Source organism: Lissotriton vulgaris, chromosome 9, assembly GCF_964263255.1.
Source record: "Lissotriton vulgaris chromosome 9, aLisVul1.2, whole genome shotgun sequence".
Taxonomy (NCBI): Eukaryota; Metazoa; Chordata; class Amphibia; order Caudata; family Salamandridae; genus Lissotriton; species Lissotriton vulgaris.
In genome coordinates, this window is record NC_141697.1 from 830176129 (window position 1) to 830195423 (window position 19295).

The 19295-nt window shown below is 43.7% G+C and overlaps 1 protein-coding gene across 1 annotated transcript in view; it reads left to right on the top strand.

Annotated features, from left to right (window-relative positions):
- LOC147692319 (solute carrier family 22 member 6-B-like) overlaps positions 1-14152 on the top strand; it is a 509964-nt gene extending 495812 nt beyond the window's left edge. The window contains exon 10 of the mRNA XM_086938568.1: positions 12712-14152. Coding sequence (XP_086794694.1) covers positions 12712-12832 — 121 coding nt within the window. The 3' untranslated portion in view covers positions 12833-14152. The remainder of the gene's footprint in view (positions 1-12711) is intronic.
- The last annotated feature ends 5143 nt before the right edge of the window (positions 14153-19295 follow it).

Genomic DNA, 19295 nt, shown 5'->3' on the forward strand with positions numbered 1-19295 from the left:
CCATCCAGAATGGTCTAAGTGTCTCTTCCCTCTTGTCTTATCCATCTAAACACTCTTCATCTTTCCACACACCCTCTGCAGGAGCATGTCAGCTCTCAATGTTTACTTCCAGCGTCCTTCTTCTACGGCTCCTTGGGTGACGACACACACGTTCTCCGCCTGCATCTCCTTGTCTCCCTCATCTTCCTCTTCCACATTGACTGCTTCCTCACATTCTTCTCTCACCAGACAAGAGACACAGTCGGTTGCAAAGTACCTCACCCCAGTCACATATTCAACCTCAAATGTGTACTCTTGGAGACTCACAACCCACCGTCTGATTCTGCTTGAGATGGAGTCTAGCCCCTTCTTGGTAAAGACTTCGACCAGAGCCTTGTGGTCTGTCCTCAGGTTGAACTTCATTCCCCACACAAAGTCTCTAAATTTATTAACAGCCCAATGTCCCGCCAAAGCCTCTTTCTCGATTACCGAGTAGTTGAACTCTGCCTTGCGTAGCAAGTGTGATGCAAACGCTATTGGTTCCTCTCCACCTTCTCCTACTTGCATCAGAACGGCTCCTAATCCTTTGGAGCTGGCATCTATGGTTAACACGGTCTTCCTGCCTGGTACAAAGGATTTGAGGTTGGCTGCTTCAGCCAAGGCCTTCTTAGTATCTTCAAACTCTTTCTGACATGCCTCCTTCCAATCGAAAGTCTCCCCTTTCCGTAGCAGGTTGCGAAGGGTATACGTGCGTCTGGCAAAGTTCTGAACAAACTTGTTGTAGAATTCCACCATTCCCATAATGGCTTTTGGGTGGTGTGAGGGTCAGAATGGTGTTTTGCAGCTCTGCCTTAGGGCGAATGCCCTCCGCTGTCACCTTGTGCTCAGGAGCTCTATCTTAGCACACCTAATCTTGCACTTTTCTCTCTTCACCATGAGTCCTTGTTCTTGGAATCTCTTTAGCACCTGTCTGAGCCTGTGTTTGTGTTGAGTACCATCCTCCCCAAAGATCAGAACATCATCCTGGTAGCACACTTGTTATTCATCAGCTTCCTCCTACTGATATGCCTTTTAAAAGGTTGCTCATGATCCTTTGAAAGACCGCGGCAGCGGGCACAAGTCCAAAAGGCATGCACTTGAATTTGTAGGCTCCCATAGGCGTGATGAACGCTGTGAGCTCTTGTGATTCAGGGTGGGGCCTGACTTGATAGTAGGCAGAGATTAGATCCAGTGTAGTGAATACCTTTGCTGCCGCTAATTTGTGAAATATTCGGCAGAGGGTACTTATCAACTATAACTTCCCTGTTTAGTCCTCTTAGGTCAATGCACAAACGCATCCTAAACGTTCGGTGAAAACATCCCTGAATTCTTCTTCAATTCCCTCCAGTGTTTTCCCCACCTCTTGTACTAATAGTTGAGGGTTCTTGTTGGGATTGAGGTAAATGCCTAAATTCTTTTGTGCTTGCCAACCAAGTATGTTGTCCCCTTTCTTTGACACATATATCTTAGAGACTGCAGGTCTGTCTTTGTACCCAACAGTGCCCCAGAAATAACCCTTCATCAGTATGGGTTGCCCACCATAACCCCCTGGTCTTACATCCATTCTCTGCAGTGTCAATTTTCCCTTTGAAATGTTTTCAAAATCTTCCGCTGATATGATTGTCAGTTTAGAACAAGAGTCAAACATTGCTTCAACTTTCATCTCCTCTACAGCTATGAAATCCTTAAGATTGCTCACAGACTCTCCCTTAATCTGTAACACAATTTCGTCACATACCCGGGTAGTCTAATCTCTGCTGTATTTCCTGTAATTGACGTTACTTCTACAGCATTGCCTAAAGTGACCCCTCCTTCCATACTTATTGCATGTCACCTTGAGTGCTGGGCACTCCCTGCTGTTTGCTAAGTGTCCAGGTTTTCCACACCTGTAACAACGTCCTTTAAAACTCCAATTACCCTTATTTTTCCTAGCATTAATTGAGCTTAAAATGAATGTCACAACATAAAAACAAATCTCAGGTTCTCTTAGCGTAAACAGTAGGCTCATAGCAGCATTAGTGGTTTTGGCATTATATTTCATAAACAAATCGCATAAAAGTAGAAAGTGCAAGGTGCTCTGCTTAGTATGCCCATCACATGGGCATGGGGACACTGGTCTCTGTTTCATTGTAGGGAACGAGCTAAATGGTGAACAAGGCCTAGCCCCATTCTAGTTAGAACATAACACTGGGAGGGTCTCGTGACAAGTGTTAAATAGCTTTGGAAACCAAAGGTGTCTATATGCAAATGGTAGAGCTGATACGTGGTTTGCTTCCCTACTGTTGTCAGCTTGCATTCTTTCTTGTAAAAGGAAAGTATTCTTTATCTCCTGTTTACACAATCCTGTTGCATCATTTGGATTTTCCAGGATCATCTGGTTGAATAAGTCTCTATAGGTATTGACTAAATATTTGAGCCAGGGAATCTTAAAAACAGTTATCCAATCGCAGGCTATCATTAATAATAGATTTAGTGAACATGGTCTCCTCTTTTGACTATATAGATCTCCACAATAGTAGGGGTCTCAGTGCAATCGGGTCTGACAGATAGTTGAGCCCCACTTTGCAATGGATTAGCTCAGAGGAGGCTGAGGCTAGTAAACATAGAAGCTTTTTTAGAAAATAGTTTTCTTCAGTTTGCAATCCCTGACTTGGATGATATTCCCACACTCCTGCCCCATATAATGCAACAGAAGTGCATCTAGTTTTATAAATATGCAACATATCTTTAATGCGGGGATCCCCCAATTTGGATGCAAACTTGAATACCCCGTACACACTTTTGGTCATTTTAGCCCGAATATTAGACATTTGGCGGTTCCATTTCTCCTCACAGGAAAAAGATAACCCTAGGTAACAAAAATTATCTACATTTTGCACTTTATTGCCATCAATATTGAAGGATTTCATATTCCTGGGTTTAGAGCCACAGACCATTGTGTATGTTTTGGCCTTGTTAATCATCAGCTTCCTCCTACTGATAAAATCTGAGAACCCATCAATTAACCTCTGGAGACCTACTGGTGTTCTGGATAGAAGCACAGCGTCGTCCGAATAAAGCAGGACTGAAATATCCTTGCCCTCTGCTTGAGGAAGATCCGTCTGTATCATTCTAAGTACTGCGTCAACTTCATTATTAAATAAAGTAAAAAGCAAAGGTGATAAGACGCAGCCTTGGCGGATACCACGTTTTATGTTAAAATGTGCGGTGCATTCGCTTATTTGGCAATACCGTACTTTAGTCGATAGCTTCTCATGCAGTCTGGCTAGGAAGTAAATGATGGCCTCCGGGGCACCAAGATTAAGTAAAACAGGCAATAAAATAGCGTGGTCCACTAAGTCAAAAGCACTGCTAAGATCACCAAAACATAAAAAGAACTGTCCCTGTTTAGCACATGTATATTTTCCAATGAAAAGCTCTAAATTAATACACTGATCTATCGTGCCCAGCCCCTTTCTAAAACCGTATTGGGTTTGGGACAATATGCCATTTTCCGTAGCCCACTCTTTAAGTCTTACTAGTATCACTGTACTCATGATCTTTTCTGAGGAGTCAAGTAGGGAAATTGGCCGATAGTTCTTGACCTCTAATTTATTACCCTTTTTATAAATGGGGATAGTAACAGATTCACCCCAAGTATTCGGAGATCCCTCTGTTACTGCAGCGTTAAAAACTCTTGTTAATATCGGGCTCCATAATTCGGGGACAGTTTTATATACATCAATGGGTACTCCATCCGGGCCTGCTGCTTTTCCCCCTTTACTACTTCCAACACCTAGCTCAACCTCATCAAGAGTGATATTTAAAGGGATAACATGCCATTTGCTTAAATTAGCGGGTTAAATATGCTAGTAAAGTGTGGCACCCACTCCTCGCAGCTGACATGGCACAGGAGTTCTGGGAAAGATTTGTTTTTGAGGAATGTCGAGTTCACAGTTTCCCAGAACAACCTGTTATTAGATGAATCTGCCATCAGCACAAGATTATCCCATGCCTCCTGTTGGAGTTCCCTCTTCCTAAGTTTTAAGTTAGATTTATAAACTGATCTAAGTTCTCGAACTAACGCCTTATCCCTGGGTCTGCAGGAGAGTGCTAGTTTCAACTGATTCAATGAGTCAGTGCAGGAATGATTGAACCAACCCCTGACCTGCGTGTGTTTCCTGCATGGTGGAGCAGTAAATAATTTGGAAATTGAATCAATGAGTGTGCTAAAATTAGTCAGTATCTTTGTTAGTTCAACTTCAACTTTTAAACTATCTTCTATTTTTTTACCACACTCTAGGACAATTCTGTTGAATATTCCGCCTGAGTTAGTGCCTTTCCATCTAATTCTGGTACCATTTGGTCTGCACGGGGCAATATTACTGATAGCAGTATGTTATACTACTGACTTATTCCCCCACAACAGCAATGACATGATAATACAGTTGTGATCACTCAAGAATAAGTCATCAATCCAAGGGGTGGAACAGAGATTTACAATATTGGCTGATACAATTACATGATCGATCATACTATTTGCTAATCTTCCGGTGAAGGTTAGGATCTCCCTCCCGCACACATCCCGTGCACATTGCATAATATCAAGGTCAAATTTCACCAGAACAGTATTTAGGATGTCTCCGTAGATGTTATGTGGGAAATGTATGCAATCATCCCCTTTGTCGCTCTGGAATCCTCAAACTTTTGTCATAGACAGAGGGCAAATTGGGATATTAAAATCTCTGATTCATGCAATAGCAAAGTTTGTATTTTCAGCAGTAACCAGGTTATCGAGTTCCGGATTTAAATCAGTGACTACATTATGGCAGGTTGAGTCAAATATATTGTTATAAAAGTTAATCAGTAAAACATCCTGGCCGTCCTTATGGTGAAGCCAAAGTAGCTGCGAATGGTACCCTACATTAGTAACACTTTTGACTCTCAGGGGCAAGTTATTTTTCAAAAGGATTAACAAGCCACCTTTCGCTCTACCATACAATGAGGGGGCTGCTGGAAGGTCATAGGAAGTAAACCCTTTGAAATAAACATTTTCGATACTCCAAGTTTCCTGTAGAAAAATTATGTCATGTGTATTAATAAACTCTGTCCAACCTAACATATCAATTTCACTTGCCAGTTTGGCTATATTCCAGGTGACAATGGTATAGCCACAGGCTGAGGGGTTTCCTGAACTATCAGTTGGTTGGTCACTAATTCTGCTACTTGTCTCTCTCTTACTTGAACCTGGAAGCCATAAAGGGGGTATTAGGGCCTCCACCGTTATTTGCCCTATATTTTCATCTCGGTTGACCTCTACAATTGCAGCTAACTGCTTTCCTAATGGGTGTGATGAATGTAAGGCAGGTATATTTATGTCCCTTGATGGATACTTGGGCAAAATCATCCATGGCCTTGTTATGCACACTATCTGCAAGAAGCCCTACGCCCGTCGGCCCAGTACCACCCTCCCCCCTCAGGCAGAAGGGCAATGTCCTGTCAATCATTAGCATCAAGTGTGCTAAGTGGTGTGAATCAATTGAATGTAGGTACACCAGGATGCAACCGAAGTAGCACTACCTAATTAATTCTACGCAGCTCCTGATCCTCTCCGATGTTGGGTGGGGGTCTTAGATGACTATAGAAGTAGCCGAGAGGCAAAAGTGATACAATACAATCTTTACGCAAGCAAGTAGCTGCTCTTTCCAGAGAGGTACGGGCCAAGTTAGGGTTCTTAAAATTGATAATTATGCAGTCACCATGCAGTGATTTTCTTGAGGGCCCGATCCAGTTCACTCTCCTAGTCAAGAGTATCTGATGAGCATGACTCACAGGGACCACTTTATTTTTTAAAGTATCATGATTTTCCTTTTGGCCCGACTCTAATGGTGGTACATTTGCCAGAACCGCCAAGTATGGGCAGCATTCTGGGGGTAAGTTAATTGGCAATTCAGTTCATCCCTCTTGCTCCTCCCCCACCTTGGGTTTATTAGGTGCTTGTGATGACTTTACACTTGCAATCCTATCCCCTCTGTTATGGCAAGGATATTTACTCTATGTCACCTTTTGTCTAATGCCAGTTAAGGTTGTATTGGCTACTAACATGGGTGCCTGGTTGTTGATACCTTGCCCCTCGCCGTTCCTATTAAGTCTATTGTAGTTGCTTGAAGTAGTAGATATTGGATTTTCTGTAGCATTGGTTATGCCTAGTTTGGGATGCTCAAGATGTCCCCCTGTGGCCCCTGTGGCCCATTCACATTATCCCTTGGAGATTTGCTGATATGTTTTAGTAAGTTGCTAAGTTTTGTGACTTCTCCATTAAGTTTATCTAATTTATCATAGAGTGATTTGATAGATAACTCAATTTTTTGTGTCAGAAGAGCTACAATATATTTAGTTTGCTCGTCGGACAGGGGTCCTGGGTCGGGGAGTTTTTTAGGTGCCTTACAATAGGATTTGGTAGGGGGCCTTTTTTACTTTTACTAATAGTCCCTGTTTTCGCTTGGCTTTTCCTACAACTCCTTTCCCTTTTTGGGGTCGGGGGACTACTAGGAGAAAGTGATCGCAATATCGCAGATTGCATAGGTAAATCTGGCTCAGGGACAGAGGTCCCAGAATTCGCAAGGGGGGTAAATTCTTGTTCGTTATTTAGGATGGCCTCTATTTCTGGCCCCGCTTTTTCCTCTATCCCTGTACCTACACCTAATTAAAGGTGGCGCTCCACCCTATCTATTTCAACATTGATGGCGCTAATGGCCTTTACTAGGCAGGCATCAATTGTGGAGCAAGATGAGTCTACTGCAGTTTTAGGGTTTTTTAGTAATTTACGTTTCGGCATCCTTATGGTTGGTAGTATGCCACAAGATCCAAGGACAAGGACAGCAAATGAGACCCACATTTTTCTCTTTGGTATACAAAATACATACAGTTATGTCACAGGGCCTGATGCAGTGAGGTAGTAAGATTGCAACTTTAAAACCAAAAAGTGTTAGGTGCCAATGGTGTAAAGTGCAATAAGTGCCAAAAGATGCCAAATAATAAAAACACAGGTACTATGGCCAGAAGATCAAAGATAAAAGGGGGCTTGGCACAAATATAAATGGTAAAAAATACCTATACAATCGAGTTAAAAAATCAACCAACTTATGTTAAACATCTGAGTATATGTACTGTTAATAGACAATCCAAACACACTTCCCAAAATACTGGTAGGCTGCACGAACATTAGTTTAGTCCCTAGACTATCTGCTTATTGGTTGGCCAAGTATAAAGGATTGTGAATAAAAAAATAATTAATATAATATAACACAATCTCTAAGGAAATTAGAACACACATTACCGACTTCAATACATTCAAAGTCTCACCGCTAATCAGTCTTTAGAGGGGGTTGAAGGTATTCGACAAAGTCAGCACTCAGTTCGCACCAGGAAGTAATTCAGGCAGTTATCCTAGCGCAAACTTCAAGGTTAAATAAGGTGGCCCTGCCCTGCCATGATCAGGCGCGGACGGGCGCAGACGGGCCCGCCCTTGGCCTGGGCTTCACCCGGGTGCCGCCCTCCTGCGTCCTGTGCTGCGGGGGGCGCCCGTTGGTTTTAAAGCGCCTCCGGGCGAAAGTGCGGCATCAGGAAGGCGTCGCTGTCAGCAGGGGGGCTGCTGAGGCATGTAGTTCAGCCCGGCCGTTCCCCTCACGTCACTAAGCAGGAAAGCTGAGCCGTTCCCTGGTGGTGTAGGAGAAAGACGTTCCCCTCACGGCAAAAAGCGTCAGACAGTCAAGAGAGGATGTTCATGTTTGCAAAACACTAAAACTAATCAGATAACAATGCATATTTAATTCTCAATTTCAATGCTGGGTAATATAATTCAGGACTGAGCAGCATGTCCGAGGAGACCCAAGGCACTGTAGAAAGAGCAAACCCTCCTGATGACTGATAAAAGATCTTCCACTAAGAATGAGGTGTAGGAACCACATTATAAAGGAGGTTTACAGGGTACAGAAAAGCTTAAAGTGCTTGGTTAACTGGTATGACCTCCCATCGCATGAGCAGCACACCACTGAGGATCACCAAGTGCCTGTAGCAAGGAGGGCTCCTAAATAATGTATCCTATGATCACTACACTGAGGGGCATATTCACAAGGAGCTATCGCCAAATTAACAGCACTTTAAAAAAGCCAAAGTCGTGATAAATTCACAAGCTGGTGCTAACAGCCCACAGCACCAGTTTACCCACAATAGCAGTCACAAAAATCATCGCCACAGAGGCCCCCCGCAACTATCCCTAATGAGATGCAGAGTAGGCGTTCCCGTGCAAAAAGCCACAACAACACTGTCAGGAGTCCGCTGACATTAGCAAGACGGAAGCGCCCCCGGACTCTAACGCCAATATATTGCCTGTACTGCAGGCAGGGCTGGAGCCCTTTAATGAAAGTTGCTCGACCAGATTCCCGGAGGCGTGGCCGATGACATGTCCCTCCACCAGCCAACGACGAGAAGAACGGAAGAAGAGAGGTGAGCGCCCGGACCTATAAGGAAGGAGAAGCTCGGGAGAGGAGAGAGTTGTCAGATGCTGAGAGCCAGAAGGAAACCGAAGACCCAAGAGAAGTCGAGAAGAATAGCGCCATCAGAGAGGAAGACCACACGCCAGGAGCCTCACGATACTGCGCTCGGCCCCGCCACCCTCCCGGAAAAGGGTGGCTTAACAAGGTACGGGCGAAACTGCAAAGATTTTCTGGGCACGGGTAGGGGTGGGAAAACGAGGGAGGACACAGCCGGGGCACACATGGTGTCGGCGCTTTTGGTGATTCGTCCCTCACTCCCCACTATCTTCATAAAAAGAGTGCTATTTCCTGAGGATTCACACCGCCTATTCGTTGTTTATTTTTTTTTTATACTGATCCTTCCCCGCTATTGCAGCCCTGAAGACCTTCATAAGGACAAGACCAGCTCGCTGGAATAGAAAACCAGGCATAACTGAAATTAATCTTGTACCAGACTCTGAAGAAAAAGTGAAACAATAAATAACTTTTTTGTGTACCGACCACTGAACGAAGAGGCAATAAAAGAGTAGTTTTCTTTTGATACACCGTCTCTTTGGTTATATCGTGATATCCATCCCGATTAAACCCCCCCATTGACAGCATTGGTGGAGAATGTGGGCATAGCCCCATCAATACAAGATGCAGAACATGCTGCAACACCTAAAAGAGGGACAGGCAAAACTGGAGTGGGCAGTCGAGATAAACTCAAGTCAGGCCGAAAGGGACAGAGCCACCTTCACGGCAGCCATACAGCAGCAAGCTGATCAGTTGCTCAAGTTGGTGGAGGGCCTGAACCAGCTTCTATTAGGCCTTGGTCAAGGCCGAACTCCTGCACCTCCGGGTACGGTCATCCCGCTACAGAAATATGTACCCGGGGAGGATCCTATCTCCTTTTTTCAAAATTTTGAAAGGCTGCCCGGGCCAGTGGGTGGCTGGCCGACCGGTGGCCCTTCTACCTGGCACCTCTGCTTACTACTGAAGCTCAAGCGGCATACCAGATCATCAACAAAGATGGCACCTCAGCTTATGGCCCCGTGACACAATTCATATTGGAACGCCTAGGGGTGGACAACGAGACCCACCTTCTTAAGTGCAGGCAAGAATGGGGTCTGGCAGGTGACACCCCCATGACACTATTTTACAAAATCAAAGATGCTGCTGACCGGTGGCTAAAACCCCAGGAATCTAACATGGAGGAAGCGATGGGTAAGATCTATCTAGAACAATACCTCGAAGCTTTACCGTATGGCACCCAACTGTGGCTTAGACAACACGCGGCCCTGACTGTGGAACACTCTGTTGAAATTGCTACTTGCTATTCGGGCGTGCAAAGCCGCCCCACCAACAAAGAACCAGAGAAAACCCAGAGGGGGGGTTCCACTGCAAAGAACCGACCAGAAGGCGATAAAAGCCCCAGTGGAACCGCCTAGGACTCAGACTGGAAAAGTAGACAGCCCGGTGATGCCCGGACCTCAGTTTTTCGAATGTGGCGAGTGGGGCCACATTGCTCGCTTCTGCAGAAAGAAGAGGGACCAACCTGACGATGAGCCGATGGACGTCAGCTACGCTCCCAGATCTGTCCTCTTCGCCCAAGAGACAAGGCACATTTATTATGTGAGTTTTTGGGTAAATCAAAGAGAAGTCATTGCCCTTTTAGATTCGGGGTGCAGACACTCGTTAGCTATAGAAGACATAGTCCCTACCTTAGCTTTATTACCAGAGCACACTGTTAGTACCCACTATGTACATGGAGATATCCGAGAGTACCCCACAGCTATCCACAACAAAAAAGGCAGTACTTTTCCGATCCTCGTAGGAGTTCTCCCTACCCTTCCTGAAGCCCTGATTTTCTATTGGCCCGGTATATATCTCGAAACAAAGAAATACTGTCAGGAGTGTGCTATTTGCCAGAAAAGAAACCCTTATGTTCCCTCGAAAGTTCCCCTGCAGCCCTTACCTATTATAGGTCGTCCTTTTGAGAGAGTGGGCATGGATCTTATAGGGCCTCTCCCCAAATCCAGCAAAGGCCACCAGTATGTTCTTGTCTTAGTCAATTATGCCACAAGGTACCCTGAAGCACTTCCTCTAAGGACAGCCACCACCACCATGATAGCACAAAGGGGGATAGAGGTGTTCTCTAGGATGGGGTTCCCACGTGAACTTGTGACAGACCAAGGTACCCCTTTCGTTTCCCGTCTTATGAAGGAGGTCTGCAAGCAATTAGGAATAAACACATCCTTACCTCTGTGTACCATCCCCAAACCGATGGTTTGGTGGAACGGTACAACGGAAACCTAAAACTAAACTTTAAAAAGTTGCTGAGCGGGAATGGGAAGAACTGGGATCAGTGGCTTCCCCTAGCCCTGTTCGTAATACTGCTTCTCTCAATGCTCCATAGATGTTACAAGTCTTGGGTTTTGATACAGGAATCTATCCCGTGATCCTTATATCTATTACGTTCGAACGAGACGGACCCCCGGTGAAGCTGGAGGCAGATAGCTGAAAGAACATATCCAGTTCAAATCAGTTTGCCTACTGACAAACCTGAAAGTCGATTTTCAAGGTTTTACTGCGGTGAACGTAATAGATATAAGGATCACGGGATAGAACCCAGTATCAAAACCCAAGACTTGTAACATCTATGGAGCATTGAGAGTAGCAGTATATCTTATGAGAACTATAAAGGAAAAGATTGTATATAAAAAATACTAAAGCTCCCATAAAGACACCAGTCAAATCATATCCAATCAGATGAGGAGGTGAAGAGCAGTTAACCGGATATAATAGTATATACTTCCCCACTAAGGATTCCGACAATGAGAGTTCTACTATTAAGGACTCTACCATCTTAGTGTTGGTGACTCCAATTAATTCTGTCCTGAGGAAGGTGTGACCATATCCACGGCTTAAACACCGAAACGCGTCGACGCATAATGTTCATAGAATCCAAGTAAAGCCGAGTGGTTTTCATAAATACGCCAATTTTGGACATTGGAAGCCTCACATGAGCAACACAAAGGCTATTGGATCTGATTATTTGGGACCAACATTTGTTGATCCATTGAAAATAAGGAGTTTACTTGTCTGTTTTTTTTAACTAGTCATTTGCAAACAAAAAAATTCTGTGATATATGCTTTCTATGCACTTTGTAATAGCTTTTATTATACTGATGAATGTTTTATCAATGTGTACTGTATTTTAAGAAATGTTTATATTGTTTTTCAGGAAAATGTTTTTTTCTGAAATTTTCAAATTGATTTTGGTTTCCTTATGTTAAAGAAAATACCTTGCTAAGTGAGAAATATATTTTTCAAATAAAGAAAACGTGTAAACGTTACATTTTAGTTTGCGTTAAAAAAAAATTCCTTTTAATAGTATGCTGGTGTTATAATAAGATGTTATTTAGGATACATAATTAATTTCTAATAGTTAATCCAGGGAAATTCCCATTGACTTTGACTGTCTGTAGTACCCTGTTCCCTGGAACAAGTGGGGTCTTCTCTCTTTTGTTAATTTAAAAGAAATTATACCCATTAAAGTATTTCAGATGGATTATGGTGATGCTCTTCTCTATATCATATTTGTTGAATTAAAAAGAATAAAAACTCTCAACCATAGGAATACAATGCTGATAGCAGTGATCCTCAACAGCATCACTAAAAGAATGAATACCGTGCTATGAACCTAAAACCCTCAGCTACAAAAACAGAAGAGACACCAGCAATCCTCAACAAAATTAAACAGCACATGGCAAACACGTTTAACTCTCACTAAAAGTAGAGCATATTTTATATAGTATGCACTCACTTCCCTCAACCATAGAAATTCGAAAAGACTAGCTTGATAAAATGTTCATCTAGAAATATTCAAAGAAGTCGTGACATGCTTCAACCACCATAAAAACACAAATACAAGAAAATCTATCTAGGAAAATAATCTCAGCAATTGGAGTCTCAAAATGTGAACCAATGCTATGACAAAGTTTCAACAGGCAATTTATAGCAGTGACGTTTAGGCAATTGGGTGGGCTTTGCTGTCGTCAATAAATGGTGACTTGCATGAACGTATGAGATGGTAATATGGCCGCTTTTAAAATAAAATTTAGACATGTGGGAAAACTATATTTATTTACATTTGAGATCATTTCTGCTCTCTCATTTCTCCATTTTTGTTTAGAGCAATACAAAAGAATGAACATCCTGGAAGAGTGGCACAAAGCACTTACGAAATTGATTATTTAAGTCGGTCCACCGAAGACAATTGCCCCACGAAAACAATGCTGGTTGAACCATTGTAAGAAACATTGCAAGCTGTTCCTCACAGAGGCATCAGGAATTTGGGGACAATTACAAGAGCAAACATCTACCATCCTCATGTTTTACATTTTTATCAGTAATAAGTCATGGAAAAAGAAATGCCAACCTGATCTAATAAATATTAGTTTCACACAGGATGAATGAACACAGTATACTAAATCATTACACTTTGAAATCCCAACTGTTCTACTTTTTCTATTATGTTTTTTGCTACTGCTATATATGTTCATCTTACGTTACACACCAAAGGCACCTCTTGTCCAAAGGTAAATTATGTTATTTATTCGACATATAAACATCACCTTACAATAGGTAACTTGTGATCATCGGAGGTATCTGCCAACGTGCATGCACAATTCAAGTTTTGCCAGGTCTTGGCGACGCTTCTCCTTTCACTGTGATTATTGATTGTTTCTGGTAAGGAGTTGCAAAATCTTGAAACACGGACCAAAAAAAAGCAGAGTTAGCCAAAATCAGTATGCAGATATACCAGACATGTTTCTCATTTTATTGCAACCTCCAGTTACATGGGAACATAGATATTTAATGGCCCACCAAAGGAAATGAGAATAATTCCAAAAACCATCTCATGCATAAAGACTAGAAAGTGTAGCGCCTGGCACTCCCAAGCATTTCTCATTGTCAACTGATTCTTCATTACCTTTGTATAATTGTACTTTCAAGCTGTCGTTTAAATCTGTTACTCCTGGTTCATTTACATACCTCTTTGCCTACTATCCTTCCATCCTATTTTACTCACTTCTCTTCCTGGCTTGACACACCATCTTTCATATTGGAGCTCATAGAAGCAGCACTCGGTGATTTTTTAAGGATCTGTCATTGATCCAGCTGCTCAAACGGAAACACCAAAGTACGGACTTCCTACAATGTACCTGTAGACCCTATTTGCTCACAGTTAGGCACCTTCGACCTTGTAGATTCTTTGTTCTATTCGTTGACCTAACCTTTTGAGGATCCATAATTATGGTCTTACTATGGATTCATGTTAATGCACTGACAAAGACCCATTCATTGTTGGAATGTTTTAGTACTCGCAATGTACTTTATCCTTAACTGATGTCAACCACTTGGTTGTTAGTTTTCAAATATGTGCTTTACCTATTTATGTCACTGCAAAAATTGAGCGGTGCAATTACTGCTCTAAGCTCTGGGTGATTTTTCATTCAACTGTTGCTTTTCACAATTATTCATTGTTTTACTGTTGCAAAGATGCGTATGACTATTACCAGAATCCCTAAATTATTTGGAAATCCATGAAATAAAAACTGAGACCTTTTCATAAACATATAAGTCTTGGATCAGTTTTTCTAACTGTTGTGATTTTAAGGAATACATGTACCTCTCACTAATTCAGTTATGTGCATTTCGTTTAATAACTACTATTGGAACCATTGTTGTTTTGGAATAAAAGCAGCAGCATTGCAGAGTTTAGCATTATGTAAATGAATGTGTAAATTCAAATCTGAAATAGACTGTGGAAGACATTTAGTTGTGTAGCACAAGCACAAATATTTAGTAGAGGCTTGCTGTGGACATCAGTCTCATGCAGAATGGAACTCTACCTCAATATAACATGTAGGAAGATCTTACAGACTTTTTTTCTGAGTATTGTGGTTTGTATTCCCTTTATCAAAACATATATGGTCATGGTTCAACATCATGTCCTGCAGTAGACTTTGGATGCTTGGTTTCATAATGTACTATTACTTAGCTTAATTTCCTATGTTGCTTTATTGTATTTACTGTAGGGAGAGGGGTAACAATCTCATGCTCTGGGCAATACTTGAGCTGAACGTTTTATACTGTATGAGGTATATGACTTTCCACGTGAGAAAAACTCTCTAGTCCTGATAAGTAAAGTAAATCCTGCCCGAATAGAACTTAAATATTGGTTTAGTTTTGCCTATAGTTAATGAAATGATATGGCATTTTATGTGGCACATGCTATTGGGTTGTTTAATAGGAATCCCAGGCATCAATCTTTACCTAAATATATTAGGAAATGTTCCTCATAATAATAACTAATTTGCTGGTAGTTCTCATACTGCTCCTTTTGTAACCTTCTGTAGGGAGCTCCCTGGGAAATTATCAGAATTGTGCCTCCCCTCTGGACTTCACATATATGTCCATCAGACAAGTAGTGTATTTATTTACAATGCATATTTTATAATTGTCTCCAGGTATCAGAATTCAATTTATTACATGAATTGGCATATCCAGAGGTTCTGTGCCAGGTCCCTGCACAGCAAATCCTCCACAAAGCTAAGCAGAAGTTCCTTTCCCTCATGCCGGAGCACAGGGCCCACTCATTAAAAGGCTCACACTCACAGCTTCTGAAGAGAATATAAAAGAGGTCTTAGCCAGCGTCAGCAGTATATGAGTTGAGGTTTATTTAAATGTTTCTGCCTATGCTGAAGGAGACTCCAACTCTCACTTGTAAGGGGCAAGGGGGGCCGGTGCTGCAGTGGTTTCAGGGGCTGTTGTTACACCCCTGATTATAGGCTTCACAAGTGTTTATGATTGTTCTATAATCCCAAGGACCCAGGGGTGCCATATGCATTTGAGTCCTCGTTTTGCATTGCCAGGGCACTATCAGCAATATTTTCCTAGGTAAAAACTAACAGAGGGAAACTTCTCTAGGAAAAGTCTGAAAACAGGTTGTGATATATGTGCTGAACAGCTTCAGAGTTTTGTCCTTACCATTATAGTCTGCAAAGCCTTTGCACAATTTCCTTCAATAATGGTCAGATGCACTCCTGTGATATCAATCCACAGACCACCCATTGCAACCTTCCAGGACATAAATGGACTTTTCCCAAGTCTTATATGCTGTGAACCTTCCATCTTGAACCCAGTTTCACTATTGGACAGTCACAATAGAGGAATTTATTTTTATGTATGTTTATCTACAAATCATGATTTTTCTGTTAAACCATGAACTTCTGGTACACAGCCATGCAGTATCATTCCTGCAAGCTCTTAATCATGAACTCTCTGTGTGAATGTGTATGCAAATTCATCACATTTTTGCCATGTTGCGAAGTGCTTGAAACCTAATCTCTGTGTCAACTGAAGCTATGTCAATAAACTCTCCTGTCTTCTAGCTCTTCAACCCACAACCTCATGGCTAGTACCACTCAAAAGTATTCCACAAAGGGAGCGTGGTCTGGCCACAACCTAAGATGGCTGCCTGAATCGGGAGCTCTGCTGCGAGACAGGCTCCGGACGGGGGCGGTGGCCTTCCCAGTGCGGCTGGGGACACAGCATCAATGTCCCACAGAGTGCTGAGAACCCTGGATGTCGACAGCCTGGGTCCTGATGCCACCAACTTGCACATCAGATAGGGCGCGGACTAAAGTGTGGATGAGTGCGCCGGGCCTAGAGGCACGTCTACAGCCTCAGCCCTCGCACAGCCTGACAACCCCACCTCCCGCCTAGCACCCACTACCCCAGCTTTGTCAGGAACAACAGGCCCGCCTGGTTGGCACAGTCAAGGACATAGCAGCGTCCCTCCCCACGATCCCGAGATCCAGGGACTGCGGCAGCCCGGGACCTGACTCCACTGAGGGGGCACATAGGAGGGAGCGCAGCTTGTAATACGATCAAGAGCGCCTGGTCTGGATGCACATTTACAGCCTCAGCCCTCGTGCAACCAGACACCCCACACATCTTGGGCCTCGTGTTCAACCCCAAACACCACAGCTACTCCTGGCACCAGCAGGGCTGTGATGTGGCAAGCACACCACAGGACGCCACCACAGGACCACAACTGTGGAGGGGAGAGTCGTGGGTGTGGCCCCTCCACAAAGGCAAGAAGAAATGGGAGCAACCAAGGCGGAGGGTGCCAAAGCAGGCGAGGTGGGGGAAGTCCTGAGCATGACTCCCTTCCCCCGAAGTATGAGCGTCCAATGAGCACCAATGAGACCTGGGCCTAGAGACGTGCTTACAGCCTTTGCCAGATGCCTCGGCCTCTAGTTCACCGCCCGGCACCCCTGCCCCTCTGACACCAGTAGGGCAGTGACACAGAAAGCACACAAGGAGGTGAGTGCCCTAGCAAGAGCACGAGCGAGGAGGGTGGAGTCCACCACAAGCAGGAGCACTTAAGGGCATATGGCCTGGGCCTTCCGTTTACCTCCCAAACACCCCGGCTGGAAGGAGCACTCAAGGCAGAGAGTGCCAAAGCAAGAGATATGGGTAACCAATGCAGGCCTACGCCATGACCTCAGTGAGCCTGGAGGCCTGAAGGAAGGTACGTCAACACAACGACCACCCTGAGCATTAGCCGGACCGTGGCACGTTACAAGCGCCAGGGGGGACTAAGATGGCAGCATGCGTGCAGTGGGGAGGTCAGGAGCGCGACCTCCCCCCCTCAAAGGAGAGAGTTCCCAAGGGCCCGCTACACCTTGATGCCAAAATCTGAGCGCCAGCACACGGCCCACAGAGACAGGAACAGGCGGACCTCCACTGTAGCTCCCTGCAGGAGATTGACAGAGCACCATAGGCACACACAAGGGCCTGACGGAAAGCGCACTGAAATGGCAGGGGAGTCCTACAGATGACCTACATGGACCCCAGCTGGAACTGACACCTTGACAACAGGCGTGGCCACATAGAGGCCAGCCACCCATGCATGTACAGCCCGCAGAGAGCAGCTACAGTTAGCCCATAACCGGAACACCAGAACTCTGCCCTGCAGATTTCCACTGCACCTCTGCCCTGTCATAGCATAGCGTCCTGGGACTACGGATGAATGTCCATGAAAAAGGATGGGAGTAAGTCCTCCGCAGAAGCGCTCAAAAAGCCACGCAATATGTCCACAAAGGTCCGCAAGTGACCCTTCCCAGGCCAGTCCGCCACAGCTGAGACCATGGACTGTGTCCTGCTGGAAATCTCAGCCGTCAGCCAACGACTGGAAGGGATGGACACCAATATCTCCTCTCTAGCATCGAAAGTCAAATTTATCAGAGCAGATATTTCCCGGTTCCACAGAAGAGCAGAGGGGACGTACCAAAGGCTGAAAGGGGTAGAGTGTCTGGACTGTTAGACCTCACAATAGAAAAAGGCTCTCAGTAAAAGCAATTGTCCGCAGGTCAAGATTGAAAAGAAAGAAGGTACATAAGCACAATAAGGTCTCGACGATTACCGATTCAAAGATGGCCGTCAAGAGTCAATGTTTAGAGCAGCAGTTTAGCGCGCTAGCGTTCAGGAGCAATCATCAGAATCCAGGTGCTCTGCCTGCTTTGTCGCTCTTGTATCTTTGAATTTGCCTTAGTGGAGTAGGAATGCGGAAGAAGACTTGTCCAAGTAAGACTGTTCCGATATTTTTGTTTTGAGCAGGCGCTTTTTCTGAGAAAGAAGTCCCTTTTTTAGGCATGCACACTTAGTTATCCATAGAAGTGTTCCAACCGTGTTACCGCGGAAACGCTGCAATGCACAAGGAGGATTTTCAGAGCCAGCACAAGTCTGCAAGAAACAAATTTAAGCTCTTAGAATATTAAATACAGTACGAAGTAAATTCGAAATCAATGAGGAGATTGAGGTAGAAGGTTTGAGAGAATTTAATCAGTCTTGGAGTGAATTAACTTCAAAGAAAATATAATTGAAAAGTAGTAAAAGGCCACAGGGAGAATTAGACCTAGTTATATATAAATAAAAAACATTAGGTGAAGCAAGAAGGTTACAATAAGATATACTTACCATACAGAATCCAGTTAACACTTCTGCTGTACACTTCATAGGTGTGGAATCTGCAAAACACAGTGTGAAAGAGTTTGATAGGACTCACCTGAGAAAATAAATTAATAATATTTACATTTAGTTTACAGCATAAGAAGACAAAATCACCACCAGATAGAAGAGAAGCATAGGTCACCTCAAGGTGGGGTAGGTGAACAGGAGGTGAAGTTAATTAGAATTTGCAGGAGTAACTTGTATTAATAAGTGAATTTTCTTTACATTTAAATACTTACCTGTGAAGCCAGAAGAAGTAAAAGAAAAGGAGATGTCTGAAGCTGAGTGAAAGAATCAGGTGCGGTGTGGCTGTCTCTTCTCTGTCCCATCCCCTTTCCCCCCCCAGGGTTTCATTTGCATACATGCTGCTATATGCGTGTTGCTGAGGAAATCTTAGTGAGGCATTGGGAAATTGTGACATTCTGCTCATGTGCATGCTGAGGAGAGCACTGAACCTGACAGAGATAAGTGCCCACAATTTATTTAGCACCTGAGCAGAATGGCGGACCGTCTGGACTTAAAAAACTTAGGAGAAATCTTAGAAGGAATACAAATATATTTAATCTCAGTCAGAGAAGACAATAGGGCGTTAAGAAAAGAGACTACTGACTTAATCATTAAAGTGAGTATTGTAGTGTCCAGTCCCAGTTTAAAATATTCAGTCTTTCCTGATGGAAGTCCCAATGAAGAATC